A 27,024-nucleotide genomic window follows, 5' to 3' on the forward strand; every position below is an offset into this window, starting at 1 on the left:
ACAGTTTCTACAAGAGGGACTCCAAAAAGGACTCGGACTAGGGTCATTAAAGACTCAAGTATCGGCCTTGTCGGTTCTATTCCAGGAACGATTGGCCCTCAAGGACGATGTCCGGACCTTTCTGCAAGGGGTATCTCGAGTATCTCCCCCATTCAGGCACCCGGTGCCACCCTGGGACCTCAATCTTGTACTATCAGTGCTTCTAGATGCACCATTCGAACCACTGAAGGAGGTGGGAATGGAATTTCTCACATGGAAGACTGTATTTCTGATTGCAATTTCATCAGCCAGAAGAATATCTGAGTTGAGCGCATTGTCCTGCGCAGAACCATTTCTGAACTTTCACGAGGATAGGGCAGTACTTTGTACGGTTCCAGAGTTCCTTCCCAAGGTTGTGTCTTCATTCCATATCAACACTGAGATTGTGCTACCATCATTCTGCAATAATCCAAAGAATGAGAAGGAAGCCAGATTGCATTGACTGGATGTGGTAAGAACCCTTAAGGTATATGTTTCTCGGACAAGACCTATTCGGAAGACAGAGACTCTCTTCATAATACCCTCAGGAGCACGTAAGGGCCTTCCTGCCACAAAAACCACAATTGCTCGCTGGATAAAGGAGACAGTGAGACGCGCATATCTGGTGCGGAAGAAGGTACCTCCAATAAAACTCAGAGCTCATTCCACTAGAGCAATCGGAGCCTCTTGGGCGCATAGAAATGCGGCCACAGCTGAGCAGGTATGTAGAGCGGCCACTTGGTCCTCTCCACACACGTTTACGAAGTTTTACCATTTCAATACTTACCTGTCTGCAGAAGCAGCCTTCGGTCGAAAGGTGCTCCAGGCAGTAGTTTCCTAAATCATCAGAGTTCTTCCCTCCCTACTATGGGTGGCTTTGATACGTCCCCATGGTCCCGGTGTCCCCCTAGACGTGAGAGAAAAGGAGGTTTATGTACTTACCGTTAAAGCCTTTTCTCTCCAGTCGTAAGGGGGACACAGGGCTTCCCTCCCCGAACTCTTGTTCTATAGTTATGACTTCTACCAGGTTGAGAGATGTTATAGAGTTCTCAGTTACTTGTTACAAACTGGCGCCTTTCAGAGGCAGCAGGGGATAAAGGGTGAGTAGGAGGGTCTTCAGTTCTGATGTCATCAGTGTCCTGCCTCCTGATGGGAGGGACCCTTTACCCCATGGTCCCTGTGTCCCCCTTACGACTGGAGAGAAAAGGCTTTAACGGTAAGTACATAAACCTCCTTTTTATCAACAATGATACCTTAAGAGTACTTAATCAGCAACCAAGCTAAAACACAAAGAGTTAAAATCCTTCAAAACTATATACAGTTTATATAGAATATAAAGTGCAATGCCTAGTGCAGAATGGGACAGGTGAGAACGGTAGATGAAGATGAATTTGGGAGCAGGACAGGGCACTGGAGGGTCTGGTTGCGAGTGGCCAAATTTGCACACAAAGGACAGAGGGTGCTAGTCTGGAAAGACCTGACTCGAGTATAAGCCAAGGGTGACTTTTTGAGCACATTTTGGGTGCTGAAAAACTAGGCTTACACTCTAGTATATACAGTAGTTGTAATTTATGACTGCAAAGGCAATTACTCTAAAACGGGCACACGTTACATTTTTCAATATCTTTTTCAAAAATACTTGTGTGCACTTCTTTCACAACTGTGTAGTTGTTTGTGAAGATTCTCATTCATCCAGGTCATGGTAAATCTGTAGCAATAAGTCAAATCTACTGGGCTTTCTTGAAGACGTTTTCCCAGTCATATGACTGGCTTTCTCAATTCATAATGACTTGTACAAACAGAGTCTGAACTTGCTGTTACCTACTCCTAATTTGGGAGAGAGTGATGGGTTTCACAAAACAAGCACAACTATTGCTGCACAATAAGGGCAAGGAAAGGCAACAGAATAAGTTCTCCATTTTTGGTATCCCATTCTGGGAACAACCAAAAAGAGGGAGAAATTAACCTGGAGGAGAAAAGAAGAAATGGGGACTCAGGAAAACAGAAAATAAAAAGTTGGTAAAGAATCTGTCTGACAGGGCTTTACCTATCCAGAGATGGAGGTCCTAGCCAAAGGTTTAAACTTTGCAATTGCTCCAAAAACCATCCCTGTGGTCGATATTATCGCAGCCACCGAAGCCTCAATCCACAACAGCAAAGTACCACAAAGTGAAATTGAACAACTTCACCTCAAAGTGTCTGCAGCCCTAGCCAGTGCCAAACCACCTCCATCAAACCTTGACATCACAGGAAAGGAAGGCGCTGAAATCCCTCAAAAAGGATGTGACATCTGTTGTCTGCCACGTACAATGCTGTTTTGGCACCTCTCCCTGGAAGGTTTAATAACACCTCAAAGCTCCAATCATGCTAATACAATCAACACCTCTCCTTTATAAGATGCTGGTTATGATAAACAGATTATGCTGATTGGAGCAACATTCCAGGGTATTTTTTCCAAGAAGATCTTTGTACAAGTCATTCTGAATTGATAAAGCTAGTTGGATAACTGTCGAAACATCTTCCAAGAAAAACACAGCAAATCCAGTTGATTTGACTTATTACTACATATATAAATGTTGCACTGAGTATCGTTGCTTCTGTTTTTCTTTTGATAAATTGTGCTCAAATGTGTGTTGATGCTGTGAAAGCCTGGAGATAGCACTACCTTGAACATTTTCCCACAGTGGGTCACGGCTATAGGCACACAAGACTTGAGCCAAATAATCAAATGCTGATGGCATTTTCATGTGTTTTAAGGCACAGTTGTGGCAGGTGTTAATTTGCTTGTGCCCTCAAACATGATGACATTTTGGGGAAAACTCTGTATTGTTGGTCAAATCATGGCAATTTGTTTTCCCTGCACTTTCTATGTGGTAAGTAAATGCCTCTTCGCATGCTTTTTGGAGATGGCTGCGTAGCATAGTTACACGCTCGTTTTCAACGTACACCTGTATAAATATCTCATCCACTACTCTGGTGGTGCAAGCTTTGCGTTGAACTGGCATGTCCCAGTCTCCAGCAAATAGTATTGTGATGGAGCCGCACACACACAATGATATATGCAGTCGGGAAGCTTACCCCATTTTATTGTGACCACCTTAGATCAATGTTTCGGGGGACATCTGAGAACAGACATCTGAAACAACACAAGTGAATTAAACACACAAGGTTAATAAATATACAGTTAATATATAGTTTATATAATTCAAATTAAAGAGAAAATATCTCCACACACTGCACATTTACAGAGAAAACACAGTTCAATTTTATTTAAAATTCAAAATAGAAGTTATACTTGCACAACTTAACTTTTGTTCTTTTAACTGTAAAAGTTATATGGACATGACACCTATAAATCATGAGGACAAGCAGTTTATTACTTCAGTCACCTTTTTCTTTTTATTTAGCAATTTATATAGAGGAATATGAAACATGCTATTACTCAGCTCTTTAACAGTGGTTAATAATTTGTGTTTTTTGTAGCTAAAATGGCAGCTGCTATCTTAAACAAACAGAGGAAGCTTCTAGGGCTGTTTAGTCTATGGTAATGCTTTCTACAGAATAAATAGAGTGTTCTATCTTGCACTATTGTACCTAATCTACTGGCAATAAAATGCCAATATGCCTTTCCTTCTCCTTTTAATATTTTTGGCAATCACAGAAAATCCACAGGAATCCTGGCTATTACATTTTTTTTATTATGTCACTCTTTTTTCAGGTGGCTGCTTTGTACGATGATTTGAAAAAAAGAATTTCCCACTTTAATATGCATGTTACTCAGCCAGCCAGGGATCCAGATTACAATTTTAAGCAACGGTTTATTCTTCAGGTATAGTAGACCATTATAACGTAGCTGCCATAATACACTATATTTGTATGTTATTATTTATAGCAGTGGTGAAGGTAGGACACATCAGAGCAGGGGGGCCTGGTAAGTTTTCTACTCTGCTCCTGGATTTTTTCCGGGGGTGCCTGGAGCAGAGTACTTATACTATATACATTTTTTTAAGTTAAGAAGGTAGCTAGAGTCCTAAGAAAATTAATCCTAAAAATGTATGCTGCTGATCTATAAGTGGGCCATTCTGAAAAACTTTTATGGTAGTTCTGTGACAAAATACTTTGTGTATCATGAAGGTTTTTATTCAACCAGGTCATGATACTCAGTATCTTGTAGAGATAAGACTAAAGCAAGTATTTCAAGAATACTTAGAAAATCCATTTGCTTTAGTCATATCTCCACTAGATACTGTAATTATAGTATACATTATTATCCTAGGAATTTATTTCCACTAAATTCCTTATTCTAGGTGTGCCACTTTCAAGGATTTTATGGTGAGGTAGAATAATGGTTTGCTTAATATTACCTTATCTAACTTGAGAAGCCTTCCTTTATGATAATATTTAGTATTTTAACTTTTCACTTTTCATTTTTTTTTTAAATTTCTTTTTATTATAACTGCAATAATGGTTACATATTGTCATCCATGCAACATTCTGTGTGTGCCATGAACAGTAGTAAATTGTTGTATTACAGTTTGTTTTATGTTACAATATAGATTGAAATATATTTTAGAATAAAAACATTTCAACTTTTAAAAAGCAAAAAAGAGAAAAGTGAACCTTTGAAAGAAAGCCAAAAGATTAGAATTTGAACGTGGACCTGACCTGTTAATCCCACACTCCCCATTAGTCTTCAGATTATTGGACTGGTGAATTTTGCAGTATCATTCTCCTTGCATTATGTATTTCAATTGGTAGTGTATCAGTATAGTTTTGTCAGGTGAAAAATCATTTTTTGGTGTAGATTTTCTTTTTTGTAATGACGATTCTATCCATTCCATTAGGAATTCATGGAATAACTTTTTACTGAAAAGTGTAAATTGGGGTGGGGTGATTTGTATTAACCATTGTAGTATTGTCTTTTTGCCTGTACCAATATGATTGTCAGAAGCTTTTTGCTTCCCTGTGTACATTTTGATTGGCATTGAGTGTATGAGTTAAATATTGCCCATTCAGGGGATGGTGGTCCATAGTTCACTAGGACAGTCGTGGCCCAGTCCCTTTTTTGTATCCAGAAGGCTTTTATTTGTGGATGGTTCCATAAGCAGTGGAACAAATCTGCCTGTGGTAGGCATTTTAGGCAAGCTGGGCTAATATTGGGATTAATTAGATGTATATAGTGTGGGGATAAATAACCCCTATGAATGATTTTTAGCATAATTTCAGTGTAGGTGGCAGGTTTTAGGGATAAGCTGTATCATTCGTTGCTTTTAGTATATCAGGTATTAGAGTGGGGAGTTTTGTCTGCCACTGTGATTTTGTGTGATCAAGTGTTACGTAACAGTATAGGCTCCTATAATAGCTTGGGAAATGGTATCTTTTGCTGATAAAAGTTATCTAAGTTGCTTTCCCAATCCAGATTAGCCTAGGGATGTCACCCTAGGCCAAATCTTATGAAATTTGTTTGGGCTTCCTCTTTTGAGGTATATTAGTTGTTCCAACTTGCAAGTCCCAGTTATGTAGGTCTGGGGGAATCGTACTTTTCCCAGTGTTGTGGTATGCGTTTTTTGGCTAGGAAAAGTGCTTCATTGGTAAATATACAATGATATTGATTGGTGACTGTTTTACCAAGAATATTTAACAGGCAGGCCTTTGGGGTCCTAGGGAGGGTAGTCTGCAGAGTGGTATGAAGCTCGTCTAATATGGCAGACCAGTATGGTTTCAATGTAGACACATTCCCAGAGCATGTGTACTAATGAACTACATCTGGTGCAGGTATCCGGTATGGCTGGATAAATATAATGTAACCTGATTGGGGTGTAATATGCTCTATGTAGAACATAAAGTTGGATTATACGGAGCCTATAACATACAGAAACTGTTTGGTGTGACTCTTGGGCGTCTTGCCATTCATCATGTAAGATGTTCTCAGTCGCCAGTTCCCATTTATTTTGTAGGTTTTCTAGTGGTTTTGCTCTACTTTCTTGGAGAAGTAATGCATAAAGAATTGAAATTAACCCTTTGGTGGAGGGTTTGTTAATAAAGGACAGCAGACGATTCCTGCATATTACTATTGGTTCTCTTTTGTGAGCAGATTGTAGAGCTTTTTTTTAATTCAAATGCTATTTGATATTTGGTATTTCCCTGGTTTGTCTAAGTACACTAAAGGATACCATGCCATTTTCTGTCCACACATCATCAATGGTCTCAATGAACCAGAGGCCTCCCCTTTAGATTAGAGGAATGGAGCTTCCCTTTGAAGCAGCGTAGGTGGTTTCTCTTACAGGTGTCTGTGGGACACAGGGACCATGGGGTATAGTATCTACTAGCAGGAGGCAGGACACTAGAGAGGAAGAAGAGCAAGAAGCCCCTCCTCCCTGGTACTATACCCCCCTTCACTTCCTTAGCAAGCCAGTTTTTTTCTAGTGTCCTCAGGAGACAGGATCTTCACAGCTCCATTCTGATTTCTACGGCCAGAATCTGGCACCAGGGGTTGTCCTATAGGGACTTTCTAGAGTTCCCTCCACAGGCTTCCCCCTACGTGGGATCCAGGTACCGGGGCTAGTAAGACTCCTACGGAGCGAGCCACACAGACATTCCCTGCCTAACCTTAGTGCAGAAGCTGTCCGGTCCTGTTGCTCCAGTGCCCCAGCGTTCCAGTCCCAGGTCAGTCTATCAGCTCCTAGCCTGCCTCTCCAGCCTGCCCTGTCTGCCAGCAGCACTTCTTCTTTTTCTCCAGGTGCTCTCCGGCTCCCTCGCCTCCCAGCGCCATGCGTTCCACCTTCTTCATGCGCGCTCCGTCTTCGCGCCATTCTCTCCAGCTCTCCATCCTGATCGGCTGCTCTCTCACGCTGCTCCAAGGGACCTCCTCCAGACCAAGGACGGTATTGCTGGCAGGAGGGGGGGCACTTCTGGGGAGAACTCAGGAAAGGCAGGGCAGGGCTGGAACGGCAGCGGGAGGGTTTTTTCTGAAGGGCTTAACCCCTTCTGGGCTGTTTTTGTCTGTGTAACTGCTGGGCACTGTGAGATTACCTTTCCGGCTGGGAAGGTTTATAGAGATATATTAATACTTATTATTATCATTATTCTCTGTCAAAAAAAAAGGGTGAATTTTTAACCCCTTTTTCTCTGCATTCATTGCCTATTGCATTAAAGTCTTCCTATCTTTTTTGCTTAATTCCTGCTGACTGTTTTGATAAGAACTGCACTGTATTGCTGTTTTTGTTTCTGTCATGGCAGAGGGCATTCCAGAGGGCCCCTTTTCCAGGGGGGCTTCCAGTTCATCAAAGGTGAAATATTTAGCATGCGCTAGGTGCTGCAAACGTCTCCCATCTGGCAGAAAGGAACCTCTTTGTTCCTCATGCTCCAAGCTTCCGGCTGAGACTCCATCCCAGGCCCCGGTTGTGCCTCTTCCCCCCTCTACAGATATAGCAGGGGAGGACCCTACTCCAGTACTGGCTTTGGATGCTCAGGCGCAGGCCTCTTCCTCCAACCAGGACCCGCCTCCGTGGGCGGCCCAACTTTCCTCAGGTATTCCCAAGTTAGCTGCCTGTCTTGACAAACTACTAGACAGACTAGATAGGGAGGATCCGCAGCCCACCAGGTCTCTTAAGCGACAAGCGCTACTTCGGCTGGAAGATTACAGTGATTCCAAATCACTACACGCCTCAGCCAATTGGGATGATAATTCCCTAAGTGAAGGAGAAATTTCATCTGACGGGCCGGATGATCCGGACGATACAACCAAGTCCTCGTCCGAGGCCATTGATGATCTTATCGCGTCAGTCATTTCTTGTCTTGACCTCAAGACTACAGAATCTGCTGAGGCCTCCTCCTCCTCCTCTCTTTTCAAGCGTCAGAAGAGGACCTCCGCCTTTAAGGATCCTATGGACAAAAAGATGGAGGGGTTCCTTAGAGCCACGTTCTCTTCCGCCGGGGAGAGCCTGCGCCCGGCTCTGGCATCCGCCTGGGTTTCCCGGGCGATCCAAACCTGGTCCAGTTCTCTCCTTGAAGGCATCTCCTCGGGCTCTTCCAGACAGGAACTAGCCCTCCTAGCATCCAGGATCCGCGACGCTAACGAATTTCTCTGCGAAGCTTCTCTGGACTCTGCACAGGCCATCAGCCGCACCTCTGCGCTTGCCGTAGCGGCGCGCCGCTCGTTGTGGCTCAAACTTTGGTCCGCCGACAAGTCCTCCAAAAAATCTCTCACCACTCTTCCCTTTAAGGGCAAACTTCTTTTCGGGCCAGAACTCGACAAGATAATCAGCCAGGCTACTGGAGGAAAGAGCACCTTCCTCCCACAGCCCAGGAACCGTCCTTCCTTTCGCAGGGGTCGCTTCTTTCGCTCCAAGGGGTCCAAGTTCTCCTCCCACAGGGATTCCACATCCACGGGAGATAGGTTCCACAATCCTTCAGGAAAACCCAAGTTTCAGACCCGTTCCAAGTACTCCTGGCAGGGCAGACGCCCTCAAGCCAAGCCTGCTGACAAACCCTCCGCATGACTACCCCCAGGCAGGAAGTCCTCCTCCCGTAGGAGGCAGACTTCGTTTTTTCCACGAGGCCTGGCTCCGTCTCACCTCCGACCCATGGGTACACAGGGTCGTCTCTTCAGGCTATCGCCTCGAGTTTCTCTCCAACCCGCCAAGCAGGTTCTTTCTGTCCCGACTGTCTCAAGATCCTCTCAGACAGTCCGCCTTCCTCTCCATCGTCCAAGACCTCTTGGACGAGAGAGTTATCACTCCGGTCCCTCCGGGGGAGAGGTTCCGGGGATTCTACTCCAACCTCTTTCTCGTTCCAAAGCGAGACGGTTCCTTTCGGCCCATTCTAGACCTCAAGAAACTCAACACCCACTCTCGCTTCAAAATGGAATCGCTCAGGTCGGTGATTGCAGCCATGGGCCACAACGAGTACCTCGTGGCCTTGGACATAAAGGACGCCTACCTCCACGTCCCCATTTTCCCTCCCCACTGGAAATACTTAAGATTTGCCGTCCAAAATCTCCACTTTCAGTTCACAGCCCTCCCTTTCGGGCTCACTTCAGCGCCACGCATCTTCACCAAGAGCATGGCGGCGGCCTCCCTCAGGTCACAGGGGGTTTCTATCACCCCTTATCTGGACGACCTTCTCCTCAAGGCGCCATCTCCCTCCACAGCGACATCCCAGCTAGAACTGGTCACCTCAACCCTAACTTCTCTGGGTTGGAAGATCAACCTGGAAAAGTCACGACTCACTCCTTCCCGTCGGATGCCCTTCCTGGGCATGATATTCGACACGGCTCAACAGAGAGTGTTCCTTCCTCCGGAAAAGATCGCCAAAATCCAGAACCTGATCAGCCGTCTGATCCAATCTCCATCCCCGTCCATCCGGTTTGCGATGCAGGTGCTAGGATCCATGGTGTCCTCCATAGAGGCGGTGCCCTTCGCTCAGTTCCACCTGGGCGACCTCCAGTGGAACATTCTGGATCAGTGGACCCGCACCAGCCTGTCCCAACGATTCCGTATTCTTCCCAAGACTCAGGCCTCCCTGGCATGGTGGCTCAACTCTTCCCACCTGGCCAAGGGACGTTCTCTGCAGGAACCACTCTGGCGCCTCCTGACCACGGACGCCAGTCTCAAGGGCTGGGGAGCAGTTCTGGGCCACCTTTCAGCCCAGGGGACCTGGTCGAAGACCGAAGCCCTTCTCCCCATCAACATTCTGGAGATCAGGGCAGTCCGCCTTGTGCTTCTACACTGGCAGCACCTCCTCAGGGGCCAAGCCATCAAGGTGCAGTCCGACAACGCAACCACTGTCGCCTATCTGAATCACCAGGGCGGAACCCGAAGTCGCCAGGCTCTCAGGGAGGTCAGTCTTATCCTGACCTGGGCAGAAACCCAGGAGTCCCGATTGACAGCTGTCTACATCCCCGGACTCGACAATTGGCAGGCCGACTACCTAAGTCGTCAACAACTCGATCCAGGAGAGTGGGCCCTCAGCCCAAGGATTTTCCAGGACATCGTTGCACGATGGGGTCTCCCAACCGTGGACCTCATGGCCTCTCGCCTGAACCGACAGGTTCCCCTATTCATGGCCAGGTGCAGAGACCCCCTAGCCTTAGCAGCGGACGCTCTCACGGCCAGCTGGGACTTTCCCCTGGCGTACATCTTTCCTCCCCTCCCCCTCCTGCCCAGAGTCATCCGGAAAATCAAGGCCGGGTCCGGCCCAGTGATCCTAGTGGCCCCCTTCTGGCCCAAAAGGGCCTGGTTCTCCGATCTGGTCCATCTCAGCAGAGCAGATCCCTGGCGCCTCCCCCTGGACTCCGACCTTCTGACGCAAGGCCCAATCCGCCACCCGGACCCAGCCTTCCTCAGTTTGACGGCCTGGCTATTGAAACCCTAATACTCCAGCGCAAGGGGTTCTCTCCAGATGTCATCCGCACCATGATGGCTGCCCGGAGGCCAATCTCCTCCAAGACCTACCACCGCGCTTGGAAGACTTTCAAAGATTGGTGTGACAATGCTGGTCACCCCTTTCGGGCCTTCTCCCTCCCCCGACTTTTGTCCTTTCTCCAGTCGGGACTTTCCAAGGGTCTCTCCCTGGGATCCCTCAAGTCTCAGATATCGGCTCTATCGGTCCTCTTCCAGCGTCGTCTGGCTACCATTCCGGACATAGCCACCTTCCTACAGGGGGTCTCGAGGCTCCACCCTCCCTTCCGTGATCCCGTTCCCCCCTGGGACCTCAACCTGGTCCTTACTGTCCTGCAGGGCCCTCCCTTTGAGCCCCTGGGCAGCATTCCCCTGATGTGGCTTACCTGGAAGATGGTTTTTCTGCTGGCCATCTCCTCGGCACACAGAGTGTCTGAGATCTCGGCCTTATCTCACCTTCAGCCTTACCTCGTTTTCCACTCGGACCGAGCAGTCCTTAGAACCGTGCCTTCCTTCGTGCCTAAGGTTGGTACCTCCTTTCACATCAACCAGGACATCACCATTCCGTCCTTCTGCCCTCAGCCATCCTCCCCCAGGGAAGTGGCCTTGCACGCGCTAGACCCGGTCCGGGCGCTCAAATTCTACCTCCACCGAACTCAGGACATTCGCCAGTCCTCATCCCTCTTTATCTTGCCAACCGGCTCACAGAAGGGTTCTCCGGCCTCCAAGGCCACCCTGTCCCGTTGGATCAAAGAGGCCATTCGCAGAGCATACATCGCCAAGGGTAGACCTCCACCTCTCCACATTAGAGCTCACTCCACTCGGGGAATCAGCACCTCCTGGGCCTTTAGGAACAGGGCCTCAGCCGAACAAGTCTGCAAGGCCGCTACATGGGTCTCTATCCATTCCTTTACCAAATTTTACAGATTTGAGGTCTTTGCGGCATCTGACGCTCATTTCGGGAGAAAGGTCCTGCAAGCCGCAGTTGCCTGAACTCGCTTCTCCCACCCTTCTTTAATGGGACAGCTTTGGTATGTCCCCATGGTCCCTGTGTCCCACAGACACCTGTAAGAGAAAAGGAGATTTTGTGATAACTCACCGTTAAATCCTTTTCTCTTAGGACGTCAGTGGGACACAGGGCTTCCCCCCCGGAAGCGGTCCTTCTGGAAAGGTTTTTCTGCTTACCTTACGACTAAGTTTGAAGTTATTCTGTTATCTGTTAATCTGTTATATGCTTGACAAAACTGGCTTGCTAAGGAAGTGAAGGGGGGTATAGTACCAGGGAGGAGGGGCTTCTTCCTCTTCTTCCTCTCTAGTGTCCTGCCTCCTGCTGGTAGATACTATACCCCATGGTCCCTGTGTCCCACAGACGTCCTAAGAGAAAAGGATTTAACGGTGAGTTATCACAAAATCTCCTTTTTTCACGTTGAGGGAAGTGAGGTTGTGGAATGCCCTTCCTAGAGATGATGTTATGGCAGATTCTGTTAATGCCTTTAAGAGGGGCCTGGATGATTTCTAGAACAAGCATAGTATCCAAGGCTATTGTGATACTAATATCTACAGTTAGTATTAGTGGTTGTATATATAGTTTATGTATGTGAGTGTATAGATAGGCAAGCATAGGTTGTGTGTGCTGGGTTTACTTGGAAGGGTTGAACTTGATGGACTCTGGTCTTTTTTTCAACCCTATGTAACCGCTAATACTAACTGTAGATATTAGTATCACAATAGCCTTGGATACTATGCTTGTTCAAGAACTTGTTCAAAGTTAGGAATAAATGTAATGAAATATATTTTCCTGCTTCTATCCTCAAACAACGATCTCTTTAATGTGGGCTTATGACCTTTAAAGTAATAAAAAAATGTTTTATTTGTAGCTAGGCAGGCTGCAACTTGGTAGTCTTTGGATTTTGGCAAATGCCAGAGAGGCTGCTGTAAGATGCCATAGAGAGTCACCGTTTAGAGGCCTGGGGTGCTGTTTGGGCCTCTGTGTACTTGAAATGCCAGGGCCTGTTTTGAGATAATATTCGGCATTGGGAAATAATATGCTAATATTAGCTTTTTTTCCCGCTCCCATTTTTTACCAATCAAGATAAAAATGCAGACTAGTATTTTGATAATTTGGCACCTTAACATTTTTATTGATTCTGTTAGTCTGCATTGCCACTATACAACCTAGCCACAATATGTCCCTTTCTGAATTCATAAAAAGCTTGGGAAAATTGGCTTCATATAGTGGATCATATATTTTGGTTTTTTTTTTATCCTTTGGCTACTGATTCTAGTATCTAAGAGCTTCATCTGCCGTTTAGGGTTTCTAAATAATTTTTTTTTTTTTTAATATTATTCAAGATAGTTATGGCTGGTGCCTTTTATCCAAACTATTTTACTTTTGGGCAATCTGATGAAAGAAGTGCTGTCCGTGACCTGTCTGCAAAAGACCCCAGAACCACTGTTGTGGTAAGTTCAGTGCTTGCAAGTTAGCTGTTTGCTAACTGTTTTATTCTTTTTGAATATAAGCCTGTCTGGTGCATTTTGATGTTTTGCTATTTAAAGGAGATGTAAAGCCTACAATGTATATCAGTTGGGCATGCCTCCCCCACCCAAATGGCATAATTTGTACTGCATATAACCCCTCCGTTTGCCAGCACCATCGCATTTTCCTAAACCAAATAGCAGCTTTTACCCGGTGGCCATTTTTCCTCTGATACATAATCATTTACATTTAAATCTGCAAACAGCATACACACACACAGGCACAACTGTCTTTGATAAAAGTTCTGCTTTGTTTGAGCTCTGTAATGGAAAAGCTGAGCTCAGGAGAGAAAAATTGAAGCAGACAGCTAGAGCTGAGTTTCTATGGGAACCAGCAATGCCATCTCTTTACTGGCTGCTAGACTGGGGGGCGTGTTTAGTAATCTGAGCTTAGAACAACAGAGCATGCCCACAAGCCAACAGCCAAAGCAAATTCCTGAGGGTGGGGGCTGAGTGGGTTACAGGAGGAGAAGCAAACCTAAGTGATTAAGGGAATGTTAAATAGTTACATAGTTAGCTACATAGTTACATAGGGTTGAAAAAAGATCATAGTCCATCAAGTTCAACCCATCCAAGTAAACCCAGCACACACAACCTATACTTACCAATCTATACACTCACATACATAATCTATCCTTCAGCCAGTTCTCTATCCAATTACAAATATTATGTTCAATTATGCCAATATTCCTCAATTTGATCATTAACCTTCTGTGAGGTACTGTATCAAACGCTTTAGCAAAGTCCAAGTACATGACATCAACTGCCATTCCAGCATCAAGGTTCCTGCTCACCTCCTCATAAAAGGCAACTAAATTAGTCTGTCAAGCAGCCTTACTATTAACCTCTGGACAACCAGTGTGGCAGGTATTGAAAGGTTGTTACTGATTACATTTTTGTGTGTGGGGTTTACATGTCCTTTAATGTACTACATTTGTGATAAAATACTTTATTTTTGTCATTTTAGATACAGGTGGAGTGCTGATATTTGCTGTTTCTTATTCAATCCTATAAATGGGTGTTAAAAGGAAGTTTTTTTTCCAGCCTCTTGCACATCACAAAAAATGCTACATTTCTTCTGTGTTTTTTCCTATTGTTAACCTGGAAATAGCACACATTTATTTCTACTGTTACTGGAAATGCTTCCTGAATTTTCATGCAAGCGCAGAAGTTTGTGCTAATCGGGGCTCTCTTGAGCAAATTGTTACATAGGGTTATCAAATTCCTAATTGATATCTATATGATCTTAATATGGTATCATTCAAGCCAGGAAAAGTCATCTCTGGTCTGACTAGACTCACTTTCACCTGATCCATTTGGAATTTTACTATTTCTTTAGGCATTAAAGAACTAAGAATAAATATTACCTACAACTTGCTTTCCATAGTAACAGCTGCCAGATGATTGCCCTTTGTTATTGGACACATCAGGGATAACATGATTTAAGTTGGGAATGATGGGATCTACAACATGAAGCTGGCCATTTATTCTGTATAAACTATAGCAGAAAGGGAAAGTTGTGCTCACCACATGAAAAGCAAGTTGCATGTAAAACGTAGTCCCTATATAAATGCTGTTATTTGGAATCCTGTTATACAGAAAGCCCTGAATTACAGGAACGCTATCTCCAATAGATTCCATTTTAATCAAATTCTTGAAAATGATTTCCTTTTTCTCTGTAATAATAAAACAGTACCTTGTACTGTATCCCAACTAATATATAATGTTAGTGTTCCACATTGCTTTGGTTGTAATGAAATATAAAATGTGTGTTTTGAATGCGAGCCAAAATATTTTTTTGGATAAAGTTTGCATGATTATTTAGTTACCTATAGTAAGTGTCTATGAAGATTTTCATTCATCCAGGTCATGGTATATCTAGTATAAATAAATTTAAAGCAACTGGACTTGTTTGGTAATCATTGAAGACGTTGAACTGAAGAAGCTGCTCGGATGAGTAGTGAAACGTCTTCAATGATTACCAAACAAGTCCAGTTGCTTTAAATTTATTTATACTAGATATTACCTATAGTAACTAAAAATTTGTATAAGGGGATGGTGTTCTAATTGAGAAAAATGTTTTATTTATGGTCTTGTGTTTATTTATGGATGTATAAACTTTTTGCAGCTGAAGAATGTGCCAAATTACAGCTTCTTGTACTATAAACAAATACAGTCTCTCTTTAGACAGTGTGGACAAGTGAAATCCATTTTATTTGATGGCTCAAGGTAAGTTGAACTAAAAATTCTAACTACACATAATACTGTAAATGTTAATGTTAATCTTTCATTTTTGTTTCTTTTCCAGAAGATAAAAATAAAATAGTTTGTAATATCACAGGTGTAGCAGCACAATACTTAAATGGCAATTTTCTATTTAGGATTACTCAGTGATACATAATGAACTGAAAAGTATATTTTTATGAAAATGGTTTATTTAGATAAAGCAGGGTTTTACGTATGAGCTGTTTGATGGGATATATTTTATAGCGGCCTATATTGTACAGTTTTCCTTGCAGATGATCTAGAAAATCACTAACTTCAACATTCTTGTTCATTCTTAAACATGGAAAAACCAATTACTTCTTTCAGATGGGGGCTCACAGTATGACTGAGTTTGTTAAAGCATGAAAAAACATTATAGTGCTCCCTTTAAACCTTTCAGTGCCAGAGGTTGACTTTTTGTTTTATTGCATGCGTTTCATGTAAATAAATGCATTTTATGGATTAAAGATCCAATCAGAAGATCCGACCAAATCCCTCTCCTCGTTCTACATTGTTATCTTCAGTAGGCCCCTCTCTCTTTAAAAAGCTTTGACTAAATGGCAAAGGTACATACCCATGCTAGATGATGAGATGTAGTCTGATGCCCTCAAGCTTGTCCCTGATTTATCTATCTTTTTGAGGGATAGATACATACAGATTAAGTTCTTAAATACAGTGTATTTAGCCCCTCACCGCCTGGCAAACATTTATAATAATATTTCTGATCAATGTCCCAAATGCACGGATAGCATAGGCACCATGTTTCATGTCTTCTGGACCTGTCCGGCTATCCAAAGATTCTGGGGTGACGTACTACCATTTCTCAATGAAAAGCTTGCCTTTTCAAACATCCGCTAGCCAGAACTATGCTTACTAGTAGTAATAGGTGACATACAACTCCGGTCCCACTCCAGAGCATGCTAACTACAACTGCTTTACTACGCTAAAAAGGCTGTTCTTATGCATTGGAAATCCTTAGATCCCCTTTCTCTTCAGTTTTGGCAAACGCTGGTAGATTATTCCCTTCCAAGCCAAAAACTGCTCTATTTAGCAAGAGGTTGTCCAGAGAAATTCAATGCCATATGGGGTACTTGGCTTGAACAGCAAAATATCAATGTATTATATACCTCTTTTCATACTTTTTGATTTGGTGCCTTTGCCTTACTTTGCTTTTCTATCTTTCCTTTTGTTATTTGTATTCCTTGTATTGAAAACTATGCAAAATAATAATAAAAAAAAAAAAAATCAGAAATATTGGATCCAACAGAAGCACTGTTTTTATATATATATATATATATATATATATATATCAGTCCACACGACAGCACCACACTCCAAAATCTGCTGCTCTGCAGTTGCCCCTGTGCACGGGATATCATATAAATATCAAAATAAAACAGCCAGCACCAAGGGTCTTTGTGTTTCAAAAAATCTCTTGTGTATTATAAATGCATGTACAACCGACGTTTCGGTCCCTTTTGGGGACCGAAACGTCGGTTGTACATGCAATTATAATACACGAGAGATTTTTTGAAACACAAAGACCCTTGGTGCTGGCTGTTTTATTTTGATATATATATATAATATACACACGCACACATACACACATACAGGGCTGTGGAGTCGGTAGGTAAATTCTCCGACTCCTCAGTTTCTGATACTTCCGACTCCTCTGTTTTTAATATGCTAATGTATTTTATACATTCATACAGTCAATGAAAAGCATGCTTCATGGTCAGTCAACGTATTCGTTTATGCACTGCGTGCATTGGGCTTTATTCTTATAGCAGAGAAGTAATTCATTATGACTGTTTGTGAATTGGGACATTTAAACTTGATTGATTTTTTTTTTTTATTCCCATTTAAATTTAGTAGGAGTCGGAGTCTGTTCATTTTTTGCCGACTCCAACTCCAGGTACCCAAAATTGCCTCCGACTCCATATATATATATATATATATATATATATATATATATACATACATACATACAGTGGTGCGAAAAACTATTTGCCCCCTTCCTGATTTCTTATTCTTTTGCATGTTTGTCACACAAAATGTTTCTGATCATCAAACACATTTAACTATTAGTCAAAGATAACACAAGTAAACACAAAATGCAGTTTTTAAACAAGGGTTTTTATTGTTTAGGGAGAAAAATAATCCAAACCTACATGGCCCTGTGTGAAAAAGTAATTGCCCCCTGAACCTAATAACTGGTTTGGCCACCCTTAGCAGCAATAACTGCAATCAAGCGTTTGCGATAACTTGCAACAAGTCTTTTACAGCACTCTGGAGGAATTTTGGCCCACTCATCTTTGCAGAATTGTTGTAATTCAGCTTTATTTGAGGGTTTTCTAGCATGAACCGCCTTTTTAAGGTCATGCCACAACATCTCAATAGGATTCAGGTCAGGACTTTGACTAGGCCACTCCAAAGTCTTCATTTTGTTTTTCTTCAGCCATTCAGAGGTGGATTTGCTGGTGTGTTTTGGGTCATTGTCCTGCTGCAGCACCCAAGATCGCTTCAGCTTGAGTTGACGAACAGATGGCCGGACATTCTCCTTCAGGATTTTTTGGTAGACCGTAGAATTCATGGTTCCTTCTATCACAGCAATCCTTCCAGGTCCTGAAGCAGCAAAACAACCCCAGACCATCACACTACCACCACCATATTTTACTGTTGGTTTGATGTTCTTTTTCTGAAATGCTGTTACTTTTACGCCAGATGTAACGGGACATGCACCTTCCAAAAAAGTTCAACTTTTGTCTCGTCGGTCCACAAGGTATTTTCCCAAAAGTCTTGGCAATCATTGAGATGTTTTTTAGCAAAATTGTGACGAGCCATAATGTTCTTTTTGCTTAAAAGTGGTTTGCGCCTTGGAAATCTGCCATGCAGGCCTTTTTGCCCAGTCTCTTTCTTATGGTGGAGTCGTGAACACTGACCTTAATTGAGGCACGTGAGGCCTGCAGTTCTTTAGATGTTGTCCCGGGGTCTTTTGTGGCCTCTCGGATGAGTTGTCTCTGCGCTCTTGGGGTAATTTTGGTTGGCCGGCCACTCCTGGGAAGGTTCACCACTGTTCCATGTTTTGCCATTTGTGGATAATGGCTCTCACTGTGGTTCGCTGGAGTCCCAAAGCTTTAGAAATGGCTTTATAACCTTTACCAAACTGATAGATCTCAATTACTTTTGTTCTCATTTGTTCCTGAATTTCTTTGGATCTTGGCATGATGTCTAGCTTTTGAGGTGCTTTTGGTCTACTTCTCTGTGTCAGGTAGCTCCTATTTAAGTGATTTCTTGATTGAAACAGGTGTGGCAGTAATCAGGCCTGGGGGTGACTACAGAAATTGAACTCAGGTGTAATAAACCACAGTTAAGTTATTTTTTAACAAGGGGGGCAATCACTTTTTCACACAGGGCCATGTAGATTTGGAGTTTTTTTTCTCCCTTAATAACGTAAACCTTCATTTAAAAACTGCATTTTGTGTTCAATTGTGTTATCTTTGACTAATAGTTAACTGTTTTTGATGAGCAGAAACATTTAAGTGTGACAAACATGCAAAAGAATAAGAAATCATGAAGGGGGCAAATAGTTTTTCACACCACTGTATATATATATATATAATACTCTCTCTCTCTCTCTCTCTCTCTCTCTCTCTCTCTCTCTCTCTCTCTCTCTCTCTCTCTCTCTCTCTCTCTCTCTCTCTCTCTCTCTCTCTCTCTCTCTCTCTCTCTCTCTCTCTCTCTCTCTCTCTCTCTCTCTCTCTCTCTCTCTCTCTCTCTCTCTCTCTCTCTCTCTCTCTCTCTCTCTCTGCTATCTGCATTGATTTTGTCTGCTCTTGGCTTACTGAGATATTTCCATCAATCAATACGTTGACGGTAAATTACTAATTAAGCCTCCTATTTCATGAACTCACATGATATTGTCTCAATAAAGAGTCATGGGTGCTGTGATAAACCATTTGGGAAAGCCTACAAATTTTGCACAGGATTTAATCTTTTGAACATGACTACATTGGAAGTGTCCCATTCTGTATGCATTGCCTTTTTTACTTCAATAAGAATTGTGTATTTACAGTATTTTCAATGTATTTTATTTCTTAAAATTCATTTTCATTTCTTTCTTGTCCATATCAGAGCATTTGTTGAGTTTTCCCGTAACCCAACAGAAAGGTTCAAAACTCTTACAGCGGTGTACTTGGCACTTAAGATGGCACAGTTAAAAATACCTCTTATACTGAATGTTCATCCTACTGAGGATATAGAGAAGGCTGATGACACCATTACCAGTTTAAAACTTTCAAGGTACATTGTAAAAGATTTCTATTCAGTAAAAGGTGGGGCAAGATTTACAGGTGATTGAAAAAAGTAAAAAAAAAAAAAAAACAAATCATTGGGGCTTGGCAAGCAAGGCAAGATACTGGCCTGTACAGATATGTTTTAGCACAGCTTGAGTCCCACCTCAGCATCTTGGTTAATCATGTTACTAGGGTTAAAGCAGTTGGCTAGAGGTGGCCATACCCTTTACACCTACAATCTTTCCTGCATCCGTTGGTCATACCCTCCACTAATGTTCAGGGCTGAATCGTCCGATATGGAGGTAGAAACTATAGGAATTCTACTCGTGTCTGACAATTCAGACCTAATCACATGCCATTGTTCCGGTGCCTTCAATGGTCCCAATCAAAATGTTTTGTCCCGTCCGATCAACGAGACGATCGATATCCAAGGCTTTTGTGATATTGGTTGCCTCGTCAATCCACCATACACGCAGTAGGATATCTGTATTGGATGATGCGCGACGCTTCATCTGTGATTAGGTGCGATCCTTATCTAAACAAGCACAGGTGGGCCATCTAGGTGGTTGATAAAATAGGTAATGCCGGAATAATATGCATGTCATTGGAACTGGACAGAAGAAACGTAGCCTATCTCATTTATTGAATGCTAACTAATGTTTGGTGAAAGTGAGTTTTCACATCATTTAGTGGCTAAAGGACCAGAACATGCACCTCCTAAGGAGCACCTACTCAAGGCAACAATTTAAGAGACTCAGATACAGTCTTAGCAACAGTTCCCTCTATTTAAGATAAGGAGATTTTGTGATCCCAGCGTTACATCTCTTTAAACAGCTATGGGACATGGGAATCAAAGGGGTATTGCATCTACTACAAGGAGAAGAGACACTTAAAAAAGAAAGACTTCACCCCCTCTCGCCTCTTGCTACACCCCTTGATATTTGTCTAACTCAGATGTAATAACTCTAAAAGGACATGTAAATCTCACACACAAAAATGTAATCAGTGAACAGCCTCTTTGAAATCTTTCAATACCTGTCCAGAGGTTAATAGGAAGGCAGCAGCATCTCCTTAATCACTTAGATTTCCTTTTCCTCCTGAAACCCACACGGCCCCCTCCCTCGGGAATTAGCTTGGACTTCTGGCTTGTGGGCATGCTCAGTTGTTCTCAGCTCAGATAACTAAACACGCCCTCCAGTCTAGCAACCAGTAAAAAGATGGCATTGCTGGTTCCCATAGAAACTCAGCTCTAGCTGTATGCTTCAATTTTTTTCTTCTGAGCTCAGCTTTACCATTACAGAGCTCAAACAAAGCAGAACTTTTATCAAAGACAGTTGTGCCTGTGTGAGCCTGTATTCTTGACGAAATGTAGCTGAATAAGGGTCTGTGTGAGTGTGTATGCTGTTTGCAGATTTAAATGTATATGATTACTAATCAGAGGAGAAATGGCCACCAGGTGAAAACTGCTATTTGCTTTAGGAAAATGTGATGGTGCTGGCAAGGGGAGGGGATATATGCAGTACAAATGATGCCATTAGGTGGGGCAGACGTGCCCAACTGATATACATTGTAGGCAAATGTAGGCTTTACATGTCCTTTAATGTGAAATATGTAGTCAAGGGGTGTGTTCTGGGTTTACTTGGAAGGGTTGAACTTGATGGACTCTTGAAGGGTCTTTTTTCAACCCTATGTAACTATGTAGTATGAAGTATATTAATGAGCCGAAAAGAGTACAGAGATGAGCAACTAAACTGGCTAAAGGATTGGAAGACTTAAACTATGAGGAAAGCAATTGAGGTTGAGGTTTTTTTGTAGAGATTGCCATCTACAAGTACAGTGAAGGAAAAACTCAAGAATACAGTTTGGTTAGATCCTTGTGTTGCCAAATGAAATGTTGGGACATACTTCCACGGTCAATAGTTCATGCACAGCAAATCAGCAGGTGGAAAGTACTTGGCCATAAGTAGAGCTGGGCGGTATGACCAAAAATTTATATCACGGTATTTTTCAAAATTATATCGGTATCACGGTATTTGACGGTATATAAATAAAAAAATAAATAATAAATATTGGTGGCCCCCACCCCCAGCCCCCCCCCCAACAACCCCAACGCCAGCCACAACCCCCCCAACCCCAGCCACAACCCCCCCAGCCAGCCCCCCCAGCCACAACCCCCCCAGCCCCCCCAACCACAACCCCCCCAACCCCAGCCACAACCCCCCCAACCCCAGCCACAACCCCCCAGCAGAACTTACCCAACTTGTGGTTCCTCCAGCGATGCGTCCTAGCGACGTCGCGTGCGCGCTGACGTCACATGCGCGCCGACGTCACGTACGCACGGGCGCAACCCGGATGTGATTGGAGAAAAACAGCAGGAGGCGCGCATACCGGTATAGCGGTATGTTTAAAACTCATACCGTTTTTTTAAAAAAAAAAAACGGTATACCGGTTAAACCGGTATACCGCCCAGCACTAGCCATAAGTGTGGATCTCTCAAAGAGTATCTCATGGTTAGAGCATAGCTTGCTTTTGCAGTGTGTCTCATAGACATAAGCATCAGGCCAAACAAGTGTTATTTCTGGCTATCCAGAGAATGAATCTACACAAACATGTATATATTAATAAGCATGAAATTAAGGCAACAGAATATAAATGGATACCTTGTGTAACCTCTTTTTTTTTTTTTTTTTTTAGCTCAATAACTGCCTTCTCAGACCAGTACCAATAGAATATGGGTTAAACTGGGCTCTCTTATCCAGAATGGCCCTTCATTAAGAGGAAGCTGGGGGTGTTTTGCAGCTACACTTCTCTTGCTGCTATACAGAAAAATAGAGAGAGAAAGGGAGCCAGAGGTTCTTGGAAACAACAAAAGAGACAAAAAAAATGTATTGAACATCCACAGGGTTACTCACAACATTCTTCTTAGGGGCACATGGTATAGGCAATATAAAATGCAGAGCCAAATACAGGCTGACAATATTCAGACAGACTTGATAGGAATCTCACTTTATCTCTGAAGTGTTATCTCACGACACCCCGCAGTGGCCTGGATCACCTCAGGGAATTCTCTATCCTGATTCCTTATCCACTGGGATCCTTACACTACAGGCAATATGGCCTGGGATATATATCTCCATAAGTACTTCTCCTATGTTAGAACTGCCTTTTTTAGCTCAACCCTAACTGCCTTACACTTCTAGAGTGTACTGGTACGGGAGCTACACCTGCCAATATCTAATACCTCATTCACAGGGCCATGTTCCCTGACTTTAACAGCAAACCATCCACCCTGTTCCTCAGGTGGAAGTGAAAGAGGATGTGCCACTCCTTTCCCAGCACTATATCAAAGTGTGATATAGGGTAACCACTAGGAATGGTTACCCTAGCCAATAGCATACATATGTAAATTAACTTACTTAGATACATCCCCTTCTGTCCAGCAACTAAGGGAACTGAACCTATAGGGATTTCAAGCCACATTAACCCTGTGGGTCCCTACACTTGCCTTAGGCAGATGTTTAACAGGTTTTGGTTTTTAACCATTGTTTCTTATCTTCAGGCACGGCTTGGTCCCAAAGGGGTGATAAAACAGCTCTAGAGGGAACAGGTAGAGCAGTTCCTTTTACAACAAAAGTTATATACATGTTATGTACATTACCATGGTACATTATCCAATGAGGTCAGAAGACCCAGTGTGTATCTGTTACTTAATTACAGCAACTGCAGGTGAGAAAAGTACAATTTGAAAAGGTTAATAAATCATACAATAACTCAAACCAAAAAAATCAGTGCATACATTAACAGCCTGATGACAAATAAACAGGCACATATTAATACATCAGAGTATTCTTGGCAAAACAATATGAAAGGTTTGCATTCAATAATATTGTAGCTTAAAGGAGAAGGAAATGGTGTAAAGTGTGACCCCTTAATAGAAAGGCCTCATGTCCCTGTTGCTGATCGCTTACTTTTTTTTCCCTGGATATCCTGTATATTGCCTGCAGTCTCTGATTTTCCTAAACGTTATATTTCTTCTATTGCGGCGACATGTTGGATATATAAATTATTCCAACATGGCGCCGCGTAAGTTACTGCGCATGCGGGAACCTTCTCCCTACCCTAGACACGAGCACAACCTACTCTACCTGAGCTCTCCTGCTTTGTGAGATGGAAGGTATGTTAAATGTGCATGCGCTTCCTGAGCAGCTGGTCGTAGTATCGGTACAGGAGCGAGGCATTCTGAGAATCTTCTTTACACAGCTCAGCGTTTTTTCTTCCTGTTTGGCTTCTGATCATATGAACGATTGAAATATGGGGAGACTTAAGGGCACTATTGAGACAACTGAAGGTATGCCTGCAACTTGAGATTAACTCTTTACTAGCCATTTGTTCTCCTTTAAAGGTCTATGGAAGAGAACACTAATTAATGGAAAGGTCTTGAAACAAAGCCTTGAGCTTTATGGAGCAAGGCTAAAAACATTGTTTAACCCTTTAAGTGCCAGCCGAATTCGTCATTTCGGTTCCCCCCAGTGCCAGACGTTTTTTAAGCATTTTGTACTCATTCGCTTTAACAATGTTTTTTGGTAGGAAAACCTCCATGAAACTAGGGAAATTATATATCGTTTTTTTCGTCACTAATTGGGCTTCGACATACATACCAAATTTTATAACTTTTCTGGAGATATGATGTGTATTTTGGGTGAATTATGTAAAAAAAAAATAAAATTATGAAAAATTTCTGTATATTTTGAGTTTTTTTTCCATAGAAAAGTTAATTTTACACACTTTTTTTTGTTGTTTGTAAAAGCCCTGATACTCCCAAGTCCAACGATACCAAATATGTGGTGGTACCCCACAGTTCCTGTCCAGAAGTAACCCCCAAACTAAAGCAATACTTAGTACAATATCACACCAGAACAAAGCGGAAAAGCGCTTGTAACAGTTGATGCAGCATAACTTATATGTAAATCTAAAATATCCCCTCATGTTCGGTATCTTTAGAAACTACAGACCTTCAGGTTTCTAGGTGCAATGTAGTTTTCACTCAAAAGCCAAATACCTTTTGTCAGTGCATTGTGAAATTTGGAAGTTTTTTTTGACTTTTTTTTTTTTTTCTAAAACGTAAACTTGGACGCATGATCAAATGTGGATTTGACAAAAAAAAATCTCATAAAAATTTTCTAACAAAGGCAAATTTGAAAGACAAATTTCTACTGAATAAAATGATGCCCCATATGTATGGGTGCACATAAAGACATGGGCACCAAACACTCCAAAGCAGGGGCAATGCACAAGGGCAATTACAGCTAAAAATGTGGGTGCTGTGCTCTATGTGCACTACCTGCAGTTTTTCAGTGTTAACCCCCCCTACTTGTGAAATAACCCCCACAAACTATATATTTCTGAAAAGTGCACACCTTCAGCTATTCAGAGACACCACTCTTCTCTTTCTACATAGAAAATTGTGGCCGCAGTCCCTTGCAGAAGTCAGCGCTTTGGTCAGAAATCGAGGAAAAAACTGATAAAAAACCTAGATTTCTCCCCAAAATCTCCATGGCAACTACCAAAAACTTACTAAACATCAATCTGCAAGTTCCCCTGAATAAAACAATACCCCATATGTATGGGTGCACATAAAGACGTGGCCACCAAATGCCCCAAAACAGGGGCAATGCATAAGGGCAATTTCAGTTGATATTTTGGGGGCTGCGCTCTATGTGCACTTCCTGCAGGTTTTCAGTGTTAACCCCCCCTACCTGTAAAATAACCCCCACAAACTATATATTTCTGAAAAGTGCAAACCTTCAGCTATTCAGAGACACCACTCTCCTCTTTCTACATGGAAAATTGTGGCCGCAGTCCCTTGCAGAAGTCAGCGCATTGGTCAGAAATCAAGGAAAAACCAGATACAAACCTAGATTTCTCCCCAAAATCTCCATGGCAACTACCAAAAACTTACTAAACATCAATCTGCAAGTTCCCCTGAATAAAACGATACCCCATATGTATGGGTACACATAAAGACGTGGCCACCAAATGCCCCAAAACAGGGGCAATGCATAAGGGCAATTTCAGTTGAAATTTTGGGGGCTGCGCTCTATGTGCACTTCCTGCAGTTTTTCAGTGTTAACCCCCCCTACCTGTAAAATAACCCCCACAAACTATATATTTCTGAAAAGTGCACACCTTCAGCTATTCAGAGACACCACTCTCCTCTTTCTACATGGAAAATTGTGGCCGCAGTCCCTTGCAGAAGTCAGCGCATTGGTCAGAAATCAAGGAAAAAACAGACACAAACCTAGATTTCTCCCCAAAATCTCCATGGCAACTACCAAAAACTTACTAAACATCAATCTGCAAGTTCCCCTGAATAAAATGATACCCCATATGTATGGGTACACATAAAGACGTGGCCACCAAATGCCCCAAAACAGGGGCAATGCATAAGGGCAATTTCAGGTGAAATTTTGGGGGCTGCGCTCTATGTGCACTTCCTGCAGTTTTTCAGTGTTAACCCCCCCTACCTGTAAAATAACCCCCGCAAACTATATATTTCTGAAAAGTGCACACCTTCAGCTATTCAGAGACACCACTCTTCTCTTTCTACATGGAAAATTGTGGCCACAGTCCCTTGCAGAAGTCAGCGCATTGGTCAGAAATCAAGGAAAAACCAGATACAAACCTAGATTTCTCCCCAAAATCTCCATGGCAACTACCAAAAACTTACTAAACATCAATCTGCAAGTTCCCCTGAATAAAACGATACCCCATATGTATGGGTACACATAAAGACGTGGCCACCAAATGCCCCAAAACAGGGGCAATCCATAATAATGGGGCTGCAATTTATGTGCACATCTCAAAGCTTTTCAGACAAAATTGCCCCTTACCTGTGAAAAAAACCATATAAACTGTATATTGATTAATAAAAGACAACTTCAGCTATTCAGAGACACCACTCTTCTCTTTCTACATGGAAAATTGTGGCCGCAGTCCCTTGCAGAAGTCAGTGCTTTGGTCAGAAATTAAGGAAAAACCAGATACAAACCTAGATTTTGGTCAGAAATCAAGGAAAAACCAGATAAAAAACCTAGATTTCTCCCCAAAATCTCCATGGCAACTACCAAAAACTTACTAAACCTCAATTTGCAAGTTCCCCTGAATAAAACGATACCCCATATGTATGGGTGCACATAAAGACGTGTCCACCAAATGCCCCCAAACAGGGGCAATGCATAAGGGGGGGGCTGTGCTCTACCTGCAGTTATTTAGTCTAAACACCCCCATACCTGTGAAATAACCCCCACAAACTATATATTTCCAAAAAGTGCACACCTTCAGCTATTCAGAGACACCACTCTTCTCTTTCTACATGGAAAATTGTGGCCACAGTCCCTTGCAGAAGTCAGCGCTTTGGTCAGAAATCAAGGAAAAACCAGATACAAACCTAGATTTCTCCCCAAAATCTCCATGGCAACTACCAAAAACTTACTAACCATTAATCTGCAAGT

At 42.7% G+C, this 27,024-nt stretch overlaps 1 protein-coding gene across 2 annotated transcripts in view; it reads left to right on the forward strand.

The window, feature by feature from the left end:
• The window catches only part of tdrd9 (tudor domain containing 9), a 120,754-nt gene that overhangs the window by 67,514 nt on the left and 26,216 nt on the right, over positions 1–27,024 (forward strand). For both annotated transcript variants that reach the window (XM_012968700.3, NM_001251817.1), the window contains 4 exon segments: positions 3,737–3,847; positions 12,771–12,878; positions 15,082–15,182; positions 19,353–19,520. In XM_012968700.3, coding sequence (XP_012824154.2) covers positions 3,737–3,847; positions 12,771–12,878; positions 15,082–15,182; positions 19,353–19,520 — 488 coding nt within the window.

Source organism: Xenopus tropicalis, chromosome 8 (assembly GCF_000004195.4).
Source record: "Xenopus tropicalis strain Nigerian chromosome 8, UCB_Xtro_10.0, whole genome shotgun sequence".
Taxonomy (NCBI): domain Eukaryota; kingdom Metazoa; phylum Chordata; class Amphibia; order Anura; family Pipidae; genus Xenopus; species Xenopus tropicalis.